A 24,089-nucleotide genomic window follows, 5' to 3' on the forward strand; every position below is an offset into this window, starting at 1 on the left:
TGGGATCTGCTCTGACTTGGGAGCCAGGGTGGCATTCCACCCCACCCCCAAGCCTATGGTCTTTGGGGCTGGGTGTAATGTTTAGGGCCCTTCTTACTCCTTTCCTCCATCTTGTCTCACTGGACATCTATAGTGGCTTTGTAATTTGTTCCCTGCTTCCCCCTTGCTCCTCAGATCATCCCCGCCAAGTGGTGGTCACTTTATCTGATGTTATGATGCCCCAGCCCCTATCCCACCATTGTCAGGACATAGAACAAAACTCATGGATACCACAACCAACCCTTCCTAAATCTTGAGTGTGTCCTTGCTTGCCACCCAGCCCCCTGCACCCCCCCAGCTGCAATTTTAATTAGACTGAACCATATGAAATTGTCATATGGGCCGTTTTGGACTTACTGCATTGTTCAGCTGGATACATGGATGCTTTGATGCTTTCATTAATATCAGTCCCCAAACCCAGCTGTAAGTGCCACAGGGCAGGGATTTCTAGTTTCATCATAGGGCTCAGCTTGTTGTCAGGAACAAACCGCAAAGTTAAGGAAGGAATGGAGACGGTTTCCTCTCCTCCAACACTCATCTGATGCACCAGCCAAACCAAATACCACCTGGACCTTGGAATCCTGCCAAGCCAGGGAGCCTTTGCCCATTCCAACACCGCCCAGTGTTATCCCTCTGCCCATTCCCACAGCCGCAGGAATAGCTGTAGGCCCGAAACTGGGATGTGTTCCTAGAAGCCCTCGTATGTGCTCAGCTGCACTGTGTTTTCTGGGTGGGGAAACTGAGGCACAGGTACTTCAGGCATCCTCCCAGCCTTCGGGCCTCGCTTCCTTTCTCCTCCACTGGATAGAGTTCCAGTCCCAGCTGTGAGACTGGGAAAGCCACCGCCTGAGTCAGGGCCTCGGTTGCTATTTTCATCTATGAGAATTTTCCTTGGTACCTCAATTTGGGAAGCAGCTCGGAAGAGAAACGGGTCTAGGCTCCTTTAAGAGAATCGCGGGGACGCGCTCTGGCCTTTTGTTTGGGCGGCGGCAGCGCGCGCGTCAACGTCAACGCTGGCGCATGCGCACGGAGGGAGGCCTGGTCGTCGTCTGCTGCGGCAGCTGAGGAGCCCAGCGGCGGCGGCGCGAGCGCCTGGCCTAGCCCGCTCTTTGCCTCCCCGCTTCGGCTCCCCTCGACTCGGCGCGCCCCGGACACGCCTCAGCCCTTCCGATCCCTCTCATTCCGGCCTTTGCCGCCCGCCTCCACCGCCGCAATGATGATGATGGCGCTGAGCAAGACCTTCGGGCAAAAGCCCGTGAAGTTCCAGCTGGAGGACGACGGCGAGTTCTACATGATCGGCTCTGAGGTACTGTGCCCCGCGTCCTCGCCCTTCCAGGCCCCCCGCCCCGCGGGAGTCTCAGGGCGGGTCTGCGCCGGGAACGCGCGTCTCCATTCATCGCGGCGGGCGGGTGCGCGAGCACGCGCTGCGAGGCGGGGCGGGATCTGGCGGGGCGGGGCGTAGGGGGCCCCGCCCCTCATACTTATGAGATTCTAGGTTTACTTACCTCCCCTTTTCGTGGTAGTCGGGGACCCACCTCGCTGCCCGAGGGACCACTGGTTTCGCGTTGAGTTGGTGCAACTCCAGGCAGAGGAAAAGAAACTGGGTGTGTCGGTTAGCCTCTGCGACTCTTGGGGGGAGATGTTGGAAATCTCACTTGCACCCCTCCCCCACTGCTATATCTGGGATCCTGAAATGGCTGGTTGTAGAGGGGAAGCTTAGTGAGGGCTTACCCCACTGTGTTCGTTGCCTTTGAGGCGGGCTGGGAGGTGTTTTGACCTTTGTTTACCAGGGAGGAAATAGGTTGGGAGGAGGATGCTTGCTTTTGGGTGGATAAGGACATCCTGTTTCCTTTGGGTGGATAAGGCCCCAGTCCCTGAGCTAGATCTGTCAGCAGTTCAGAAGCATTTGACACTTTGGATATCTTGAACTGACTGAATTATTACAGGGGAAAGATCCTAAAGATCTATTTTTTTTTAATTCTCACTTGACGATATGTTTTTATTGATTTGAGAGAGAGAGGGAGAGAAACATCCATGTGAGAGAGAAGCATGGATCGGTTGCCTCTTATACACACCAGACAGGGGATCAAACCTGAAACCTAGGTATGTGCCCTGACCCAGAATTGAACCCCCAACCTTTTGGTGTACTGGAAGATGCTCTAACCAACTGAGCCACCTGGCCAGGGCAATCCTAAAGATCTTTAATCCTTCCTAGAAGTTACAGCACTTTGTTGAATCAGCTGGATCACTGCCTTTAGGAAAACCCTACAACTGGTCCTTCAGTGGTAGTTTGTACTAAGTATATTAAGTTTTTCCAGATTACCTCAAACTAGCCCTTTTTGGTCTAAAGGGAGTCCCCAGATAGTGTATATTCCTTTTTTTTTAAAAAAAGCATTCAATTCAGATGTGCATATACCAAGCAGTATTGTAACAAGGTAAGTGCTAATCTTGGAGAGCTAAAGCAATTGTAAAATGGCAAGGGTTACCTCTCCTTGTAGCAGTTTTCAGTATCAGATGCCAATATTTCATTCCTGTTTTTACAATTTTTGTTGTTTTTCTTTACAGTTGAACATGAATTAAGCCTCCTAATGGTCCCACTGAGGCTTATTTTAGTTGTATCGAATTATGACACCAATGTTGTCAGCATCAGAACTTTAGTGTTACCATTTTCCACCAATTTTTATAAAACAAAAAGGGCAGAATGCAATACATTTTTTACATTATCACATAAATGCTGCTCTTCAAAGGTAGCTATGCTGGGGAAATGGAGCCAGTAAGTGAAGGATACAAAAGGCAGTTGAAGAGTTTAGTATATCATAATGGGCAAGTTGTTTAAAGAAACCTTTACCTGATCTAATGAGCAGGAAAAGCAGTCAGTTTGGCCTTGACTCTGAGTGGGTGGTACTTTTGAAAAGCAAGCTTTCATTTGTTAGGTGGAACAAACTGAGAAGATTCCAGTGAGGTGGGAAGAAAGTCAGGAGGCCTGGTCCCAGCTCTGCTCTGCCTCTGTCACTTTTCTCATGTGTATAATGGGAGGTTTAGACTAGATGGCCTCTGAGATCTTCTCCGTAACATATTTTAGTTTCTAGAAAGTTAACTACAGTCTTCTCTTTCAGCCCTGTTTAGTGACACATTGTCCTGAGACCGAATCAATAGAGACCCAGGTGGGAGAAGGGAGAGGCAGTTTGCTTTCTGGGGCCTGGCTGAACAATTGTTGGACTTTTGGAGGTCTGGGAAAGGTTCAAGATCAGAATGCTGTCCTTTGATACTCTGTAGCTCCTGTGACAGCATTGAGTGGATGGCCCCCAGACTCCTTCCCCTTGGGAAACAGGCACCATATTCAGAGAGGTGGGCTGGCCATAGCATCACACCCAATGCTGCCATGCCACATTTGTGGAGTGGCCTTGGGACAGCATCTGCAGTTGTAGTGAGAGTGTGTCACTGTTCTGCCATCTACAGGCAGCTATATCCACTAAGTCAGAGTCACAGACCTGAGAGAACTCTAGGAAATTCCCCAGTCTGTGTTTTAATTTTACATTTGGAAAACCAGGTCCAGAGCAGACAAAGGTTGGTTCAGGGAAAACCCAGAAAGGCATGCCCTGGTCTCCTGTGTTCTGAAGGGTCCTTAAGAAGGGTCTAGGAGTCCTGAAACTATAGAACCTGCAGGGTGGTAGTGGGGGCGTTATCGTTAATACCTTTTCAACAACAATAACAATGGGAACTGCATTTACCCTCGGATGGTAACGATACTCAAGCCAAATAGTGCACAGGGGTCTGTGCCTACTGTATGGCACATGAGTGACGTGCTATGGCCACCTATTCACGCTGTTTAGTAGCTCTGGTTGCCGATCATAGAAGTCTTTGATTCATGAAAAATGGAGAAACATTTTTATTTAATAAATGTACTATGATGGGTAGGTAAATGGGAAAATAATAGATGTGGTCCTTTGTGGGGTACAGAGTTGCTGAACATTTGACATAAGTAAGGAGACTGAGAAAGGGAATGAATTCCTAGTCAGGTGGAGCCAGTACCTGGCGCCCAGTTCACTGGCCATCTCTTGCCTTGTGATTCAAGTGATCATTTTGGAAAAGTCAGTGAGACAGTGGGTTTTTTTTAGAAAAACTTTAGGACTAGATTTTTTTTCTTTTCATTAAGGAAGTCATATTTTGAGTATTTGGTACAAGCAAACTGAAGCTATTGTTTGGGAAAGTAATGATTTATATAGCAATCTGGTGATTGCTGATAAGTGCTTTTTAAACTCTTGGAAAATTCCTTTGGTATCCCTGGTTTGAGTTTTGTTACTAAACAAAGCAACAGGGGTCATGGGGGAAATTATCTTGCATCTGTCTAAAATTAAGAGACCTTTTTGGTGTTTATTGCATCGTAAAAATATCAAAGTCTTGTTCTTAAGATAAAAGAAAGTCAAAGAGGCCTTACATTTCTGGAAAGTGCCAGAGCTCCTGAGTCCAAAATCAAAATCATTTCAAGCTTCTCTGTGAGCTCTGGGGGCTTCTTGGTGAGCTCTGGGGCCTGCCTCACAAGCTTTGGTCCTGTCATCAGGATGCAGATGTTATTGTCCCTGCCAGGAGGGGCAGATGTGAGCCAGATGTGCACTGCTGTTGAACCCTTGATGTCAGCAGAATGTGTTTTTATTGCTGCTGAAAGCCTGGTGCCTGATGGCCAACTCAAGGCCTGTTTGTCCATCACTTGATACAGAGGAGCCTCTGTGCCAGGATCCTCCCCTCTGTGTGGAGATGTGACCCTCATAATGAGCCTTCTTGCTTTACTCATAGGTGGGAAACTACCTCCGTATGTTCCGAGGTTCTCTGTACAAGAGATATCCCTCACTCTGGAGGCGACTAGCCACTGTGGAAGAGAGGAAGAAAATAGTTGCATCGTCACATGGTAAAAAAACAAAACCTAACACTAAGGGTGCGTCTTCACGAGGGTTTGTAAACCTGTTTCAAAACCACTCGCTTATGTCATGAAGATAAAACGTTTTCACTCCAGAGTGTCTTCACTGCAGCCTTGACCTTAGCATGGCAGGGAGCATCCTAGGGGCGGGGCACATGTGCAGCTTCAGGCAAGAAAGTGGCTCCAGGGAGCCAATGGTGGTCCTTTACCAGGTATTTTTAATGGCACCAGAAGCTGTATGAGGGGATTGGGGCTGGGAAAATAGCAGGTGCTGTGAAGACATGTTGGTCTCAAAACGTTTTAGGAATGCTGTGATGCTCTACCATCTGCCGTGGCGTATCGCCATAGTCACCCTTCATGCAGCCCAAGCGGCGGGTGGTGACCCCAGCTCCCACTCCCCTCTGGGGCTTCCACCGCTTCGCTTCCCAGAGCACATCCATCTCATAGCACTTCATTCTGGCAGCCAGTGTGCTAGAGCTCATGTGCATGTCCCTGCTGTTGTGCCTGAGGTGTGCCTGGGGCTTGCTAGGTGAGCTGCCCGACACAAGTGACAGAGGCACTAGCGTGCTTCAGCCGTGGCAGCTCTGTTCAGGGGGAAAGGATGCTCTTCAGATCTATCAGGAAAGTCTTATGGCCCACTTGGGTTTGGACACAGCACAACGTTTAGCAGATGGTGAAACTGCTTCCCACTTGGAAGTGGCGCCTTGTAGAGGGGGTGTGTGTGTGTGTGTGTGTGTGTGTGTGTGTATAAGAGAGAAAGAGAGAGAGAGCATGCTTTGCAGTCTGTCCTGTTTGGTTGTGTCTATAGGTGCTGCTGTGGTCTTGTCCACTGTGGACAAAGTAGTGGTTCTTTTAATGCAGGAGCCGGAGCTTTTTTTAAATCTGCTGCTATAACATTTCCACTCACTCACTTTAAAAAGTCTCCTTTTTGTCCTCCTCCTGCCCCCAGTGAAGCACTTGTCACTAACGCTTTGAGTTCTCAGCTTTGCTTTCCCCTCCGCAAATCTCAAAGGAAGCCTCAGTGACTCTTCCACCTTGTGCTTTGGAGACACCTCCCCCATACTGATTTGTTTCTCTAGGAGGAGCCAGGCTGGACCGCAGACAGGTAGCAGCTCTTGACCAAAGTTCCCTAGAAGAGCTATGGGTCAGGTTGCCTAGAATCTGTCCTGCTCCCCAGATAGTGTTGACTGGCGCAGGGCCAGGAGATCATGTTTGGTGTGAAGCAGCTCTTTCCAACTCTCTGGGCTCTTGTTTTAAAAGAAAAGTATTTTTCATCTTTCATTCCATCTCTCCACTTTGCTTCGTGTTGTGATTGCAGTGGTGTCAGACCTCTTCCCACTGGTGGTATTGCTCTGGAGCCTTCCTTTTCTCCTGAGAGCCCCTATTGGCTGTGCTGCGCTGTATCTGCTGCTGCTGCCCTGTGCACTTCCTCTGTGCCTGGAGCCAGTGCTCCTGGGACAAATTAGTCCAAGGAAATCCTCAGAGTGTTTATCCAGTAGGACTTCTAAATAAAGCGCTTGGTCCAGATTGCCCTTTTGGAAGAGGCCAGCATTCAGCAGTAGTAAGGTTGACACCTGCTTTTCCCACCTCCTGCATGTGAGAACCTTGATGTGCTGCATCTACTGGCTGTTGTTCACAGCCCCACCAGTAGGGTGACCACAGCCTTGTCTCTGGTTACAGATCATGGGTACACAACCCTGGCCACCAGCGTGACTCTGTTAAAAGCCTCAGAGGTGGAAGAGATTCTGGACGGCAATGACGAGAAGTACAAGGCCGTGTCCATCAGCACAGAGCCCCCCACCTACCTCAGGTAATGCACCCCTGGCCAGGTGTGCTCTAGGGACACCCGCGGGTATTTTTCTCATACTCCAGAACTGGTTGGGGTTAAGTCAAACCGAAATATTTTTCAACACTTTACCCACTGTGCTTACAAATCATCCTAGCCGGATTTTTAAGTTTCTTCTGCGTCTTTGGAATTTCTAAGAAAGCTAAGCCAAGTCTTGGATTCTGGAGAGTGGCTAAAAATGCTTTGAAAGTGAGGCTAATCTGTCAGAAAAATTAGTGGCCCAGACAAAGTCACACAAAAACAAACAATAGACTTGAATGTATAAATTTAGAACCTTTAAAAGAGTGTTTACAGTAACATTTAAACAGGAAAGTAATTGGAAAGTTGTTATGTTGTAGAAAGAGCCTATTCATTCAGATTTATAAGGAAAACTTGAATACCTCAATAGATAAATAGGTAAAGGGTGGTCCACACTGGACGTACAAAGAATACACAAACACAGGGAACGATGTTTATCCTTATGTGTAATTTTAAAAATTCAAAGTAAAAAAAATAAAATTGCGCCCTGGTTGGTGTGGCTCAGTTTGTTGGGCATTGTCCCATGCACCAGGAAGTTGTCAGTTTGATTCTCAGTCAGGGCATATGCCCGAGTTTCAGGCTCCATCCCCTGTGGGGGGTGTGCGGGAGGCAGCTGATTGATGTACTCTTGCATTGATGTTTCTCTCTCTCCCTTCCTCTCTAAAAATCAATTAAAATCTTTAAAAAAATAGCAACATAAATAATTGGGGAAGGAGTGACAGAGGTGCACTCATGGATGCTGTGACTGCTTGTATGTGGGCATGATCTTTTTGTAAAGCATTATGACATCAAACTTTTTTTGTTTCTCTGGCCCATTTATTTTACCCTTGGGAATTTGTCCCAGAGAAATAATTTAAAAGACCACCACCACCACCAAAAACCATTATATAGAGAGATTCCCTTGGGAGCATTGTGAACAATAATGGGAATTTTGGGAGCCACTTGAGTGTCCAGCCTTAGGGAGAAGGCTGAGTGAATGAAGGTGCTCACTTGAATGGACAAGGAGGTAACTCTGTATATCATAATTAAGTAGACTCTGCAGCAACTGAAAACATGGTTCACATGCATGAGACGTGTGGAATGCCTACCATATGCTTTCTGTTCTCAACAGGCATTCATATGCACCAGACCCCGGAAACACTAAGGGGGGTAGAGAACGTTATTGTTCCGAGTGATGTGGTTATGAAAAATCATTTCTTTTTCGATTTTCTCTCAACTTTACTATTGGATTGTTTATATAATCCCCTGGGAAAAGGTGGCACATATCCAACCTGGCCAGTGTTAGAGATGTGTGCTCTACAGATTTCTTTCTCCCCGCCCCGAGGGATGTGGTAAAACACAAGGATGGCTAGACTTTCCCAGGGAAGTGGCAGAAGGAAATTAAGTACATATGGATGGGACTTTCAAGTCTGCACACATCAGCTGGGAACCTTTTATGGGGCGTTAAACACTTTCTTAATGATCGTGTCATTTGAGGAACAGCTGAGGGAGGAGTAGAATCTTGTTATCCCAGAGGTCAGAACTGCGGGGGTGGGGAGTAGGAGGGGAGTGAAGAATTGAAGGAGGCTGCTTTGCTCTTTGTTGGGCTTTATGCTCAGGAAGCACCTTCTCACTGTCTAGTCAGCCCCATGGGAGGACTGGCACCTCCCCTCCCCCTCACTGGGCAGGTCAGGCAGAGGCTGACTGCCCCCTCTAAGGCGGATCTCCTGGCTGTGGAAGAAGGTTGAATTACAGATTCTGTGCATGGCTGTGTATTCATGCTCACTCTGTCTGTGACATAACTTGGCAGAGCAGCCCAGACTGGAAATGAGTGAGATTGCTACTGAGGGTAGGATTGGGGGGGGGGGCACATGACCTTATTACAGGCTCTAGGAGGCTCATAAAAGAGGATGTGTGCTAGACCCAAGGTTCCCAAGTACAGGCCCAGTGGCACAAGCATTGCCCATGGAATTTGTTAACAATCCATATTCCCAGGCCCTCCCCAGAGATGGGAGTTGCTTGATCTGGGTGGGGTCAGGAATGTACTACTTAATATTTTGTGCTCTGTGTGGCCTGTGGCCCAGATAGGCTGTGGTGGGGATACCAGTCTTGCTGCTCCAGCTCTAAGCCCTGTCCAGATGAGTTCTGTGTTCCCCATTTTCCCAGGTCTCCGATATAAGGTGGTCATAAGATCTAAGCAAGACCTGGGTATGGTAGACTTGGTGGAATCCTGGCCAAATTAGGTGCTGTGAATCCCTCTCTGACTCCGCCCTCAATCAAAGGGTGCTCCTGGACCTCAGCATCTGAGGTGCTAGTGCGAGTGTCCCAGCTTTAGAAGATAAAAAGAGTTAAAGGGCCCAGGCCCAGGCAGGTTGTGGCCATCACCTCTGCCCTCCACCACCCAAGGAGGGGAAGGGCTGCCAGCATTGTTTCTGACCCTCCTAGAGGGCACTGGCTAAGCAGTAGGAAATCGAACGGTTGTAACATTCTCTGAGTTATAGCAGTTATTGAAGAATACTGGTGCAGGTATTTATATAGGAGAATTATAGTTGCTGCCCTCAACATTGCTCGTCTCATTGGGAAAGGCAGCCTCGAGGATGATAAAGGGACGCAGGACATAGTGGGAACCCGTGCACTCTGAGCCTTTTATGAGACATGGACTACTTAAATGATTCTGAGTGTCTCTTTGTAGACAGTATTTATCAGTACTACATCTTCTTACCTCTACTGGTCTGGAAGTCCAGAGGCGATCAGTGTTGCCTAGGCCATCTCAAGCTGGCCTGCATGTGTAAAATAATAGTCTGATCATGTTTCTTCCTGCTACAGACCCCTGGGGACTCCCAGCCATTTGCTGAATGCAGTCAATTTCTCACAGACCACGTAACCCCTATAATTGGGACCCTCTCTGTGTCCCATGTTTCCAGCCACCTCCAAGCCCGCAACCTGTTGCCTCTTCCCTATTGCTGTCTACTCCTTCTGAAAAGCCTTCTCCCCTCCAGCCACCTCCTACCCCAGTGAACCCCGACTCAATGTTTAAGGCTCCACTTCTCTGGGAAGCCTCCTCCTTGTGCTCTTTCCCCACAGAAGGGACAATGCTTCCATGGAGCCATGCCCAGCATATAGCATGTTACATTATGGCTTGTGCACTGAACTGGGGGCTGCTCTGACATGTTGGGGCCCCTTTGCACCCTTATTCTAGCTTGGGTACCTCCGAGCAGGTGCTGGTAGGAGCCTAGGTAATAGACACCTGCAGAGTCTGGAGTGCACAGAAGTTCCCACTTGGGCCTGGAGCCCAGCAGGGGTGCATTGGGCATCCCTTGACCACAACTCGATTCCTGGTGGGTGGTATTGGTCTCATAGACTGAGTAGAGGATTTCCTATGTCTTTCCAGGGAACAGAAAGCAAAGAGGAACAGTCAGTGGGTGCCTACCCTGCCCAACAGCTCCCACCATCTGGATGCTGTACCGTGCTCCACGACCATCAACAGGAACCGCATGGGCCGGGACAAGAAGAGAACCTTTCCTCTCTGGTGAGTGCACCTCGCCCCCTCCACTCGTTCTGCCTTAGTGCTCGAATGTGTTTTAGTCTCTTCCTCTGCAGAAAAACACTCTACTTTGACCTCGTGTTCCCTAAAATGCCATGCTGCCTTCTCTATGAAATTGTTTTCCCTCAGCTTGCAGGATGCTAGTCTCTGGCTTGCTCCAGCCCCCCAACTCTGCCTGTTTTAGTCTTATCAGTCCCCTATTTTCCCCAGGACCTTGAGTAGAATTCCTGGGGCCCCAGTCCTTGGACCTTTTCTCATGGTTTCAGATGCCATTCACATGACTCCTGCTATATTAGTTCCCTGTGGCTGCTGGAACAAATCACAACAAACTGGGTGGCTTAATACGACACAAGTTTATTCTATCACAATTTTGGAGTCCAGGAGTTTAATTGAGCCAAAATCAAAGTGTTGGCTGGGTTGCACTTCTGGGGCCTCTGGGGGAGAATCTGTTCCTATCTCTTCCAGCTTCTGGTTGCTGTTGGCATCCCTTGGCTTGTGGCCACATCACCAGTCTCTGCTTCCGGAGTCACATGGCTTTCTCTCTGTGTGTGAAATCTCCCCCTACCTGTCTCTTATAAGGATACGTGTAATATAATTTAGGCTCACTAGGATAATTAATCTCCTCTCAAGATCCTTAACTTAATTACTGTGCAAAGTACCCCCACCCTTTTGCCATATAAGTTAATGGTCAAGGTTCCAAGGATTAGGACATAGCTATCTTTTGGGGGTTATTTTTCAAGCTTCCATCCCCACATTTATCTCTATAGCCCAGCCTCATTCACTTCTTGCCAGTATCTGCACAGTTCACCCCCTTTCTTTCCTCCTCCTCCTCTCCCTCCTTCCTCCTTCCTTTCCACCCTCCTTTTCCTTCCTTCCCATCTCTATTTGAATGTCACTTTCTCAGGGCTGCCTTCCACCTTCAGAATGGCCACTCCTCCTCCTTCCCTTGTCCGTGTTTCCCAGAGCATTTGTGTCTGGCATGTGGTGTGCTTTCCTGGTTTCCGTCCTTGCCCCAAGCTCTGAGAGCAGTTCTCAGTCCTCCGTATTACACGGGTGCCCTTAGATTTCTCATGCCCTCCAATATCCCCACATCTCTTTCCTCTCTGTCTTCTTAAAATCCAGATGTGACCATGTAAAGCCTTGCTCAGTCCTCCTTGAGCTCCTTCAGGGTAGAGGCTGGATTCCGCAGCCTGAGATGGAGAACTGTTGGCAGCTTGACCCTGTAGTTTCCCAGTGCCTCACGTGCTGCTCCCCCATCTAATCTATACCCCACCTTCAGTGTTCTGGCTGCTGCTACCCCAGCAACTCCTTGCTTCTCCCTGTCCCTTGGTCTTTGCTCAGGTGTTTCCTTCTGGAAATACCTTTCCTTTCCTATAGCTTTCTGTGAAAGTCCTGCCCGCTTTGAGGTGTAAATCTCCCTTCTTTCAGAGTATGTCTAGGTCTCGTCCCTCTGCCTACATCAGCAGCTTACTCTCTCTTTCCTGTGTGTCCATGAGTGTGGAAGTCTGCCCTTGTGGCTTGTGACTCCTGCTGGCCTTGTCTCTGCTGACTCAGCCCTTAGTTGACAAGTCCCCATAAGAAGTGGCCTTCCCCCTTGGCCAGGTTTGCAGTGATCATTGGTGCAGAGAGGGAGGCCATGTGGGGACCCATGGCATCCCTTGCTGATTTTCCTGCCATTCACTTCCAGCTTTGATGACCACGACCCAGCAGTGATCCACGAGAATGCGTCTCAGCCTGAGGTGCTGGTCCCTATCCGGTTGGACATGGAGATTGATGGGCAGAAGCTGAGGGACGCCTTTACCTGGAACATGAATGGTATGTGGGATTCTGTACAGCTCAGACCAGCCGCCATGTAAACACTCCCCTTTCCTGCCTGATGCCCTTCAGGCGGGTTCTGGATTCTGAACATGATAATTAGAACATTGTGGTATAGGTTTAGAGGGTTTGGACTCTGGGTTCAAATTCTCTTCTGCCACTGTTTCGTGTGGCCTGGGCACATGAACCTTGGGTTCCTTCACTACCATGAGTGTGGTAGTTCAGTGGCCTTGCATGAAGCCTGCCAGTCCATAGAGCTCGACGATGACCTTGATGTTGCTGCCTGGCCCTCCGTGTACCTCCTCTTCAGCACGGTCTGCCCCCCTGCTCTTTTAGATGCTGCACGTGCATGCTTGTGTCTCTGTCACCTCCTTGGCTGGGAGGACTGCCCTGCCCTCTCCATTCTTTAAAGTCCTGGGTCAGATGCCGGCTCTTCCCTCTCTTCCCTGGCTCCCAAAGTCTGACTATAACTCTCTTTGCAAATATAGAAGAGAAAGGTTAGGAGGATGTCCACTAGAGTGTTTAGAGTCCTTATTACATCTGGGAAAGAGGATTACAATGTGTTTCTTTTCTTCTTTATTTTTGTCCTGAATCTTTCAGACTTTTACAACAAACATGTTACTTATATTCAGACCAAAAAAACCCTACACAAAACAGTGAATGTTATTTTAAATGAATAAAAGATTAGTTGCCAGATCACCATCTAATGTTTTCAATTTTGCATTTTTCCTTTCAGTCAGTTCCATATGCAAACGCACAACATAGTTGTGATTATAGTGGGAGAAATCAGTCTCCCCAGTCTCAAGCCTTACTATATAGCTACAGTAATCAAGACTGCATATGAATCTATAATTACCACAAACTAAAATGGTTAATTTTTTAGAATGTTGGGGACGATGTCCTCATAGATTACTTAGCCTGAGCACTTTAGCTGCCTGTTGCTTTATGAGCTATTGAACAGAGGCTGGCTATGTGTTCCCCGTCTGTCCTGATGGTGCTGTTAGGACATCTGGTCTCCAGCACTTCGTTTGGGCTAGTGAGGAAGTAGTGGGGTCGGTTGTCTGATAAGCAGACCTGGTTCTTGATAATGGAATCATGCTATGTGCTCACGAGGGAATTCATTCTTGGCTTTCTCTTATCTGTGCCTCATTCCAGAGTGGTGCGTGGTCATTAAGGTTTGGGTTATGAGAACAGGGCAGAATCAGGAGGAAAACATTTGATTGCACAGTACCTTGCTATAGTCTGGCCAGTCACAGATGTTCCTTGTGAGCTCATGCCTGGTACAGTTATGTTTCCAGGACCCAGGACCCATACACACCTCCATGCTTGTCAACTTGTTGACTGTGTGTGCTGCCCATAGAGTCAGAAACTGAGGGAAGGCCTGGAAAAAGCCACAAGCAGCCTAATACTATCTCTGAGGGATTTTTCTACCGGTGAGGCTGAGTTGGATGGACATGTCTCTGCTCCATCCTCCAGTGGGGACTGGCCTCAAAGTGGCTTATGTAGAAGGAACCTGCTAGCTTGCTAGGGCTGCCATGACAAAGTCTCCCACATGGGGAGCTTAAACAACAGAAATTTATTTTCTCCCAGATCTGGAAGCTTGAAATTTCAGAAGGTGTTGGCAGCATTGGTTTCCTCTGGGCCTCTCTCCTTGGTGTGTAGATGGTTTCCCCCTATATCTTCACATGGGCTACCCTGGTTGCCTGGATCAGACAAGGAGAGGAGAGTGTAGACATGGCACATCGGCTCTGAAGTGCCTTTATCCCCCCCCCCCCCCCCAAACATCTCATAGGTTAAAACTAATTGAGTGGTGTGGTGTAGTGGTGCCCAGGAGTGGGGAGAACCTGGTATGGGGCACTCTTAGGGCCTTGACCTCCCCCATGGTGTGCAGGAGGTGTATGTGGAACAATGGACAGAGGGAAGTGTTCGTTCTCTGCTTCCTTTCCCTGCATGTCTGGGAGGGCCACATCCTTATCTTCATCTGGGAGCTTTGGTAGAGGAGGAAGGAGCTGGGGAGGTCAGGCTGAGCACAGTGAGATTAGACCCTGCAATTTGTTGGCAACCCCTGCCCTCTTTCCTGATTTCAGAGAAGCTGATGACCCCTGAGATGTTTTCAGAAATCCTCTGTGATGACCTAGATTTGAACCCACTGACGTTTGTACCAGCTATCGCCTCTGCCATCAGACAGCAGATTGAGTCCTATCCAACGGACAGCATCCTGGAGGACCAGTCAGACCAGCGCGTCATCATCAAGGTAGACAGCTCCTTTCCATGTGCCAGGGCCTTCCTTGTCCTGTGTGTTGGGGTAGGTGGGTCATGGGACACTGAAGGTACGTGGAGCTGTCAATGAAAGCCTGTGGGACAGTGCTTCTGGAAAGCTGTCTTTGAGACAGCACGTGGCTCTGCTTACTACCCCAGGAAGGGTGGGCCTGACTTCTCTGAGTAAGGTATCACATTCCGTGTGTATTCAAAGAAGATGAAGCCAGCTGATGGGCAGAGTGGGGAAGCCCACAGTAAGAACAACACCCTCCTACAGTCTTCCTGTACAAGCCCTGAAGTGTCTCAATAACTGGCCACAGTCCTGGGGTAGATGCTGCCTTACCCTCTGTTATAGGTGAGAGGTAGGCACGTGGAAAGGTAACGCCATCTGCCCCAAGCTGCCCAACTGAGAAGTGGTAGAGTTGGGATTTGAGACCAGGCCTGCCTGCTACAGAGCCTGCTTGGTGTGAAGTGGTATCTCATTGTGGTTTTGATTTGTATTTCCCTGTTGATTAGTGATGTTGAATATTTTTTCATGTGCTTATTGGCCATTTGTATATCTTCTTTAGAAAAATGTCTATTCAAGGTCTTTGCACATTTTTAATCAGGTGTTTGTTCTTTTGTTGCATTTTATAAGTTTTCTGTATCTTCTAGATGTCAGTCCCTTATCAGGTATGTGATTGCAAATATTTTCTCACATTCTTGGGTTGCATTTTGATTTTTTTGATAGTGTTCTTTGATGCATGTAACTTAAATTTTGATGAATTCCAAATTTATAGTTTTTCATTTGTTGCCTGTGCCTTTGGTGTCATATCCAAGAAATCATTGCCAAATCCGGTGTCATAAAGCTTTTCATCTATGTTTTTTCTAAGAGTTTTATGTTACATTTATGTCTTTCATCAATTTTGAGTTAATTTTTATATATGGTGTAAGATAAGGGTCCAACTTCATTCTTTTGCACGTGGATATGCTGTTTTTCTAACGCCGTTTGTTGAAAAGACTGTTTTTTCTCCCATTCAGTAGTCTTGGCGCCCTTGTTGAAAGTCATTTGACCATGTATGCAAGGGCTTATTGGTGAGCTGTCTATTCCATTGGTTTATATGCCTGTCTCTATGTCAGTGTCACACTGTTTTGATTACTGTAGCTTTGAGATCAGGAAGTGTGAGTCTTCTACCTTTGTTGTTCTGTTTCAAGATTGTTTTGGCTGTTCAGGGCTTAGATTTCATATGAATTTTAGGATGGATTTTTTTTCTACTTCTGCAAAAAAAATTGTTGGGATGTCATTTATTTATGACTTCTTTAATTGCTTTCAGTATTGTTTTGTAGTTTTCATTGTACAAGTCTTTTACCTCCTTGGTTAATTAATTCCTAAGTATTTTGTTCTTTTTGATACTATTTTAAATGGACTTGTTTTCTTAATTTTCTTTTCAGATTGTTTATTGTTAGTGTGTAGAATGTAGCTGATTTTTGTGTTTTGACTTTGTATTCTGCTACTTTGCTGAATTTATTTACTTATTAGCTCTAACAATTTTGTTGTTGTTGTTTTTTTAATGTAATGTAGGGCTTTCTATATATAAGATCATATCATCTGTGAACAGAGATAACGTCTTTCTTTCCAATTTGGGTGCCTTTTATTTCTTTTTCAGTCTACTTGCTCTATCTAGAAATTGTAAGAGCGGGCATCTTGTCTAGTTCCTGATCCTGGAAGAAAAACTTTTAGCCTTTCACTGTTGAGTATGATTTTCACTGTAGGTTTTTCATATATAGATTTTATTATGTTAAAGTAGTTTCCTTCAATTTCTAGTTTGTTGAGTGTTTTTATCCTGAAAGGGTGTTGAATTTTGCCAAATGCTATTTCTGTATCAATTGAGGTGATCATGTGGTTTTCTTCATCTGTTTATGTGGGATATTCACATTGGTCAGCTTTCATATTATAACATCCTTGAACTGCAGGAATAAATGCCAGTTGGTGGTGTGTAATCCTTTTACTATGCTTTGCAGGCTGATAAAGGTGCGGTTTGCATCTGTGAGCACACTTAATAAGATGATTTCCAAGTGGGGCACTCTGTAAAGAGAACAGAGTAAGACTGGCTCAGGTGAGGGCTCAGGGACAGTGTCTAATGAGTGACAGTTGATCTGAGCCCTTACTGACTGGTGTAATCATGTCAAGATCAAGACCAGCAGGAACAAAGGGGAGCAAGGGGACACATGGGGTGAGCTGGGACTCAGGTGCCCCAGGGCCACTTCAGGGTCTCCCCTCAAGGGCAACTGTGCTGGGCTCTGAGCCAGAACCCCTTGTGGCCACCCTAGTTGGTTTGTGGGCTTAGCCCCATTCTGTGGATGGGGAGCTGCTGCTGGAAGGACAAGGGCCAGCCCTGGTTCTCAGCAAATAAGTCGTGGGCAGGGTCCAGCCCAGCCTGGTGGCTCCAGAGCAAGCTGTCCCACCTTCTCACAGCCCCTCTGTTGGGTGGGTTCTGACTGCTCTAACTTGGATTCTTTGGTTCTGGCCCTAGCTGAACATCCATGTGGGGAACATCTCCCTGGTGGACCAGTTTGAGTGGGACATGTCAGAGAAGGAGAACTCACCTGAGAAGTTCGCCCTGAAGCTGTGCTCTGAGTTGGGACTAGGCGGGGAATTTGTCACCACCATCGCCTACAGTATTCGAGGACAGCTGAGCTGGCATCAGAAGACCTATGCCTTCAGGTAGGATCGAGGATGAGTCTGTCATTCCTCTGCAAACCTATTTTGGAGAAAAGACTTCTCCCTGTGCATGGTGATGTCTCTGGGATTTTCCAGAGCTTCGCAGTGCAGTCTGGCCTTGGGTGGCCTCACTCCTCCTGCTGCCTCTTGTGTCCCGAGGCAGAGCCCACCTCCTATTGTAGCAGGGGTGGATCCAAGGAGACAGGGCATCTGCCTCCATTGTCCTCCACCCACCCTGCACCGCCCTGGGCTGCACTCTGCTGCCAGAGCCGCTCCGCAGCCCTCACACCTCTGCCCTCCTCTCTGCACTGCCTCTGTCAGGGTTGCACAGCTCAGGTTCTTCATCGGATGGACTTTCATTCTGTCTCAAACAAGGGCTACTCCATACTGCCCTCCCTGGTTCACGGGAGCCAGTGAGTCTTCCAGCTGCTGCTTTTTACTGCCGTACCTTGCTGTCCTGCAGTCAGAGGCCAGTTGGTGAGCACCCACGCTGGCCGCACCCCGTACTGGTGCCGTGGAAGACAAAGAACCGAATTCAGGCTGCCTGTGAAGGTGGAAGCGTAAACAGAATATTCCTATGCAGTATCCTGTGTGCTAGGGTAGGAGGTAGACAGACATGGCCTTCCTGTGGTGGCCCTGGAGTATGATGAAGCACAGGCCTGGTGAGTGTTAACTGAGTAGTGGCGCTTGCCTGCCTCAGGACTGTTCATCGTACCAACCCTTTCCCTTGAGCTCCTCTTTCACATTTGGGTGGTGTGTGGGTGGGGGGTGGGGGGTGCTAAGTATCCCTGCATCAAAACAGGATGTTAGGATTTATTCTGCTCATGAAACTGTCATCATCCACATGTGGTGGTCATTACTTAGGGACTGAAGCTTAAAATGCTGCATGAGGAGCAAATATGAAGGTCTTTTTGCAAAGACATAACAATTAATGGGGCTCGTGAGTATGTTTGTGTCTCAGCTGGTTCTCCCAGAATTCCCAAGAGACAGCTTTCTTATGGCTTCCTGTAAATCTGAGCAAGAAAGAAGGAATGATTGTACACCCACAGGGCTTGAGGTTCCAGGCCTTGGAGACTGCTGAGCCCTGTAGGAGTCTTGCTCCCAGCATCCAGGCTGAGACGACACATCTGTAACTTCCCGCGTAACCCTCCAGCAGCCCTGCCAATCAGGTGGTTCTGCTTCACAGACAGGGTCCAGGCCCAGAGAGGAGAGGGGACGTAGTGTCTGGCCCACATCTCCTGCTTCCTGTGGGAGGCCAGCTTGAGGTGTCAGTGCATGTCCATTCACTCTGCACTGGAGCCAAGGCCAATGGGCCTGAGACCAGTCAGACATGGCCTTGCTTCCTGTGCCGACCCTGAGGTCCTGGGAGGCGGTGACATTGTGCAGGTCTTGGGAGTGACACTGACACCGAGTACCTCATCCCCCACATGCTGATTGAGTCAGAACGCACATTCTGCCTGGCAAGTACAGGGGTGGGGGTATCATGCTGCTCTTAGCAGGGGGACCCTGAGGGTGTTGACACATGTTGCACCATCCCTCCTGCTCTGACCTCCAGGTGACCCAAGCTATCCACCTAAAGCCCTTAAACCTCAGAATGTCTGCAGTGTGCCAAGTAGCTCCAGAGCAGGTGCCCCTTGGGAGTCCCTGGTGGTAGCAGGTCAGGATTTACAGATCCCTCCCTTATCTCAGCAGCCAGTTAATGAATTCTAGTTTTGTGAACAGAGAGCATCACAGACCTCTGTCCCACCTCAGTCTCTAGTGCTAAGTGTGCAGGTTCACATCCTCGGGTTGAAGGTAAGGCCACCCCACTGAGGACCAGGGCGAGCACATTTCCTCTGCAGCAGCCTAGGACAGCCAGGCAGGAGGGGTATGGCCTTCCTGGGGGTTTGAGAGGCATCCCAAGTGCCTCTTGGCATCAGGAGGACTTTTTCCCAGATGACCAGGCCTTATGAGTTCTTTACACTGGCCCAGCCTTTTGTGTGCTTGATCTGGTCTGGGGTTTTGGTATATTTGTAGAGTGTGCAACCATCGTGTTCTAGAACATTTTTCACCTCACCTGGCCTCCCAAGTCTCCCGGTCCTGGGCAACCATTAATAATCTTTCTGTCTATAGATTTGGCTGTTCAAGACACTTAATATAAATAGAATCATGCAGTATACAGTAGTCTCCCTTATTCACAGGGATACGTTCTAAGACTCCCAGTGTTTGCCTGAGACTAGATAGTACCAACCCCTATATACACTATGTTTTTTCCTATATACATACCTTTTCACTTAAAGGAAGCACTTTCAGCTTCTCTTTGTCATATCCAAACTGGCAGCATCACTTCTCTTGCACTTTGGGGCCGTTATTAAGTAAAATAAGGGTAACTCGAACACTAGCACTGCGATACCATGGTAATTGATCAGATCACCAAGACGGCTACTAAGGGACTAACAGGCCGGGAGCATATGCAGTGTGGAGATGCTGGATAAATGGATGATTCACATCCTGGGCAGAAGAGAGAGGGATGGTGTGAAATTTTATCATGCTACTCAGAATAGCATGCCGTTTAAAACTTCTGAATTGTTATTTCTGGAATTTTCCATTTATTTTTGAACCCTGGTTTACTATGAAAGCAAAACCATGGATAAAGGAGACTAGTGTATGTTCTTTTGTGGCTGACTCCTCAACATAATGTTTTCAAGGTTCATAGTGGGGTAGCCTATATCAGAACTTTGTTTCTTTTTATAGCTGAATAGTATTCCATAGTATCGATACACCACATTGTATTGAGCCGTTCATCAGTTGATGGGTATTTGGGCTGTTTCCACATTTTAGCTAAGAATAGTGCTGCTGTGGTCATTCACATACAAATTTTTGATTACCTATTTTTCATTCCCTTGGGTATGTATGTAGGCATGGAATTACTGGGTCATGTGACCGTGTTAAGCATTTTGAGGAACTGCCACACTGCTTTCCAAAGTAGCTGCACCATTTTCCTTTCCCACCAGCAGTATGAGGGTCACAGTTTCTCCACATACTCACCAACATTTATCTGACTTTTTTAAAAAAGTATATTTTTATTGATTTTAGAGAGAGAGGAAGGGAGAGGAAGAAAGAGAGAGAAACATCAATTAAAGAGAGAAACACCTATCAGTTGCCTCCTGCAAGCTCCCTACTGGGAATCGAACCAGCAACCTCTTGGTGCACGGGAGGGCACTCAACCAACTGAGCCACACCGGCCAGGACTATCTAATTTTTATTCTAGCCATCCTAGTGGGTGGGGGTGAGGTGGCATCTTGTAGTTTTGATTTGCATTGCCTTAATGACTAATGATATTGAGCATCTTTTCATGTGCTATTGGCCATTTGTATATTTTCTTTGGGAAAATGGCTGTTCCAGTCCTTTGTATGTTTTTTGTGTGTTTTTTTTATATATAATTGAGTTTTAAGAGTTCTTTATATAGCCTAGATACAAGCCCCTTATCAGATACATGATTTACTCCCATTTTGTGGCTTTTCACTTGTGACATAGTGCTTTGAAGTACAAAAGTTTTAAATTTTGATGAAGTCCAGTTTATTTTTCCTTTTGTTGTTTGTGCTTTTAGTGTCACACCTAAGAAACCATTGCTTAATCCAAGGTCTTGTTGTCCCAGCACCATTTGTTGGAAAGACTGCTCTTTCCTCATTGAGTAGGCTTGGCACCCTGGTCAAAAGTCAGTTGATCTTGAACAGGAAGGTGACATCAAGTTTTGTGTCTTCCCAGTTGAATGGCTGTGGGCAGGTCGTTTCCCTCTCAGTCTCCATTCTCTCATTTACACAGTGGGCATAGAAATGCTTCTCAGCTGGTCTGTTGTGTCTTGTGAGGCCATAAAAGTGAGATCACATTGAAAATTAAACTCAAGATACTTTATAAGCATCGGTCCTGGTCCCTCTGTTGCCTCAAACATGGACACTGGGGTGTTAGGGGCCTTGAGGCCTGTGAATCATAATTTCCTTGGAGGGGTGGGAGGCATGTATGTGTCTGTATGTCCTCCCCTAAACCAGAGTCAGGCCTGCTGGCTCTAGGCCCATTCTTGTTTTGAGCAGTTCTTATTTTAGAACAACCCACTGGAGTGGAATCTTCCCAGAACCAAGGGGGTAAACAAAGGGGCCTCCACAACCTACGCACCAGCTTTTGTTTAAATTAAGAGGAAAACATGTTTTCTTCCCCTTGGTGTGGGCTTGGCGCCTTTCATGTCTGCCCCCCTGAGAAAGGCGGTTGGTAGTTCTCAAGGTAAGGAATGATGTTTGGGTCTTTGGCTGGGTGGTTCCTGGATTGTCAAACCACTGTACTGGCTGGAGAACAGCTGTCAGGAGTGCTTAGGAGTGATTGGTCCCAAGGTCCCAAGGGGTGGGGGCTGGCGCTGCTCAGTCACTGGCCTCTGAGTCACCAGCAGGAGCTCAGGCTTCTGGGCCTTGTAGACCACATGGGCCAAGATTTAGCAGCAAGAGGTGAGCCCCACTTCTACAGGGGAGCCAGGCTCAGCTTTGGACTGTGGGGCCAGCCTCAGCTTGCACCCTGAGCTATGTCATGTGTATTCATGGTGTCTGAGACTCCAGGGGGGCCAAAACAGACCCCATGTTGGCTAGCATCGTAAGGAGTATGGACCCTGCAGTCAGAGGCTCCTATCTAGCCAACCACTCACGTGAACTTGGGCACAGACTTTGGGGAAGCTATGTAAGAAGGCCCCGGGCCCCTAGGAAGCTCCCTCAGTGGATAAGCATAATCCTCTGAAAATCCCTCAGGATGTCTTGCCTATTTTCCAGATGAGGTGTCAAAACCAAGGCTGCCCCACCAGGGGTTTATCTTGTTTTATTCCATTAATATCCACCAGGCACCTCCCTTGGACCTTGCCTGATCTCACTCCTCCCAGAGCTGGTGGTGCTTTGCAGGCCTCCAGGCTTCTATAAGCAGACAGGCTGCAGTACAGCAGGGCAGGCCTTCAGTGGGGCTGAGCCTCAGAGCAAAGGCCCAGCTGCCCAGCTGCCTCCCCACTCCGGCATCCCCAGCTGGAGGAGAGAAAAAAGGGCCTGGGGAGGCCGGAGTGGTAACATGGGGAAGGGGGTGGGAGAGGATCACAGTTAGGGCCATGCTCTGAGGCTTGTCTGCCAGCCCAGGGGTTTGGGCTGTCTGCCCTAAAGGTAGGAGGCACACATCCCCTCCTGGCAGTTGTGGCCTCCATGCCTCTTCAGGCTCCTGTCCCACAGACTTGGAAACTAAGGCCCAGAGAGGTGGCAGCTCAGCCTCAACCTCCCTCCCCTGGTGCTCCTGCCCCTCCCTGCCTCCCCACCCCACTCCCTGCCTTCATAGCCTTTTCCCAGGCTGAACTCCGCCTCCCCCATATGCATTTGGAAAGAGGATGCTCAGGTGGCCCTTGGGGTCCAGTCTCTCTGGAGCTGATTTCACCCTGGTAAAGTGGGCTGAGGGGCAAGTGTGTGGAACATTCAGGAGCAGGCCAGCCCAGCGGACCCTCAGTGAGGGGTTGTGCAGAACTCTGGGGTGGCCCCTTCCTTTTTCTCTCCTTTTGTCTCCTCGATTGGTGGGTGCTCGCTCTGGACATTGAACAGTGCTAACAGCCCTCCCCTTTCCCCCAGCCCCAGTGATAACAACGGGCTCAGCCACTCTGGTTTGTCAAGGAAACCACCTCCCTAGTGAACTCCCTTCTTCAGCCTCACAGATCCAGAGACACTGAGGCGGAAGCAAAGGGCCCGTTGCTTTGAAGAAAGCCTGGGGTCATGGGGTCAGCACTGTTGTCTCTAGGGGAGGTTCCTGGTCTCTGCCTTGAGGCTCGGGTAACAGGAGCATCCCCGGCTGCCCCTATTAGGAGTGTTGGTTTAAGAAGCTGGGCATGGAAATGGGCCCAGCTGGGGGGAGGAGGAAGAGGAGGAGGAAGCAGGAAAGGCCTGAGCCTCACCACCAAGCCCTGGCTCCAGTGTTCTATCTGTTGGCAGGCAAGAGGTAGACAGTGGTTTCTGGGGCTTTCCAGCTGCTGTTCTGTGAACTAGCACTTTTCCTCTCCCCTCACCATCCCAGTGAAAACCCCCTGCCCACAGTGGAGATTGCCATCCGAAACACAGGAGATGCTGACCAGTGGTGCCCGCTGCTGGAGACCCTGACGGATGCCGAGATGGAAAAGAAGATCCGTGACCAGGACAGGAACACGAGGTACTCTCCCCTACCCCCCAGAACCCCTGCAGCTGTCTCTGCCCACAGGCACTGTTGTCTAGGCAGGTACAGAACCATCACTTTTCCCCAGTGACCCAATTTCTTTCTGGGAGGGGACCTGTTCCCCCAGGGTGATGAGTCCCAATCTAGCCCCTAGGCTACAGGTTTCAAACCCTGCACAGAGCAAAAGTAAGCCCTCAGATTGGTTCTGACCACAACCCAGACGCAGGTTTCAGGATCCCTGAAGAGGCTGGCAGGACCTGAGCGGGCAGGGAGTGGACAGCTTCAGGGCCCCAAGCAGCACACGGGTCCAGGCTAGGGGAATCCCATCCACCATTTCCTGTCTCTGTCTCCACTCCCCTGGCTACCCTAGAGAGCCCTGGGGGATGGCAGCTGCCCAAGGTGGGAGCTGGCCCTGGGTCACTACCCTCTCTCCTTTTGCAGGCGTATGAGGCGTCTCGCCAATACTGCCCCAGCCTGGTAACCAGTCCATCAGTGCTTGACTCCCATGGAGCGTGTTCAGAAGACCAGCCTGCCTCTCCATCTTCTGGCAAGGAGGGAGGCAAGGGGGCAGCCCAGGGCCATCCTGAGGAGCACAGGTGGGGAGGCCTTTTGGGTCGCCCTCCCCTGGCACACTTTCCATTTGCTGAGCCCTAGTTCCTACCACCCCAGTCTCTGATCAGAAAGAGGCTTCATTTTGGGTTGTGTTTTGTTTTTGTATAGGAGCCCCAGGCAGGGCTAGCAACACTTTTTAAATAAAAGGCAACAGGTCCTGTTCCATTTC

General features: G+C 48.6%; 1 protein-coding gene across 3 annotated transcripts; it reads left to right on the forward strand.

Moving 5' to 3' along the window:
• Positions 1 to 1,039: 1,039 nt before the first annotated feature.
• SMARCB1 (SWI/SNF related BAF chromatin remodeling complex subunit B1) lies at positions 1,040 to 24,089 on the forward strand. 3 transcript variants are annotated; one of them, XM_081123412.1, is made up of 9 exons: positions 1,040 to 1,345; positions 4,834 to 4,945; positions 6,635 to 6,764; positions 10,189 to 10,326; positions 12,029 to 12,156; positions 14,244 to 14,410; positions 16,929 to 17,119; positions 23,174 to 23,305; positions 23,750 to 24,089. In XM_081123412.1, exons 1-9 carry the CDS (start codon positions 1,253 to 1,255, stop codon positions 23,787 to 23,789), a joined length of 1,131 nt encoding a protein of 376 aa, XP_080979538.1. In that variant the 5' UTR covers positions 1,040 to 1,252; the 3' UTR covers positions 23,790 to 24,089. The 3 variants fall into 3 exon arrangements, with proteins under 3 accessions (XP_080979538.1, XP_080979540.1, XP_080979539.1); XM_081123414.1 differs by having other exon boundaries at positions 1,068 to 1,345; positions 4,834 to 4,972; XM_081123413.1 differs by lacking the exon at positions 1,040 to 1,345 and adding an exon at positions 1,556 to 1,643.

Source organism: Miniopterus schreibersii, assembly GCF_964146895.1.
Source record: "Miniopterus schreibersii genome assembly, chromosome: 20".
Taxonomy (NCBI): Eukaryota; Metazoa; Chordata; class Mammalia; order Chiroptera; family Miniopteridae; genus Miniopterus; species Miniopterus schreibersii.

Coding starts and splice junctions, on each gene's coding strand:
- SMARCB1 (XM_081123414.1), top strand. CDS start 1,253: ATGATGATGATGGCGCTGAGCAAGACCTTCGGGCAAAAGCCCGTGAAG. Junction 10,327..12,028: donor AAGAGAACCTTTCCTCTCTG/GTGAGTGCACCT, acceptor ATTCACTTCCAG/CTTTGATGACCACGACCCAG. Junction 14,411..16,928: donor ACCAGCGCGTCATCATCAAG/GTAGACAGCTCC, acceptor TTCTGGCCCTAG/CTGAACATCCATGTGGGGAA.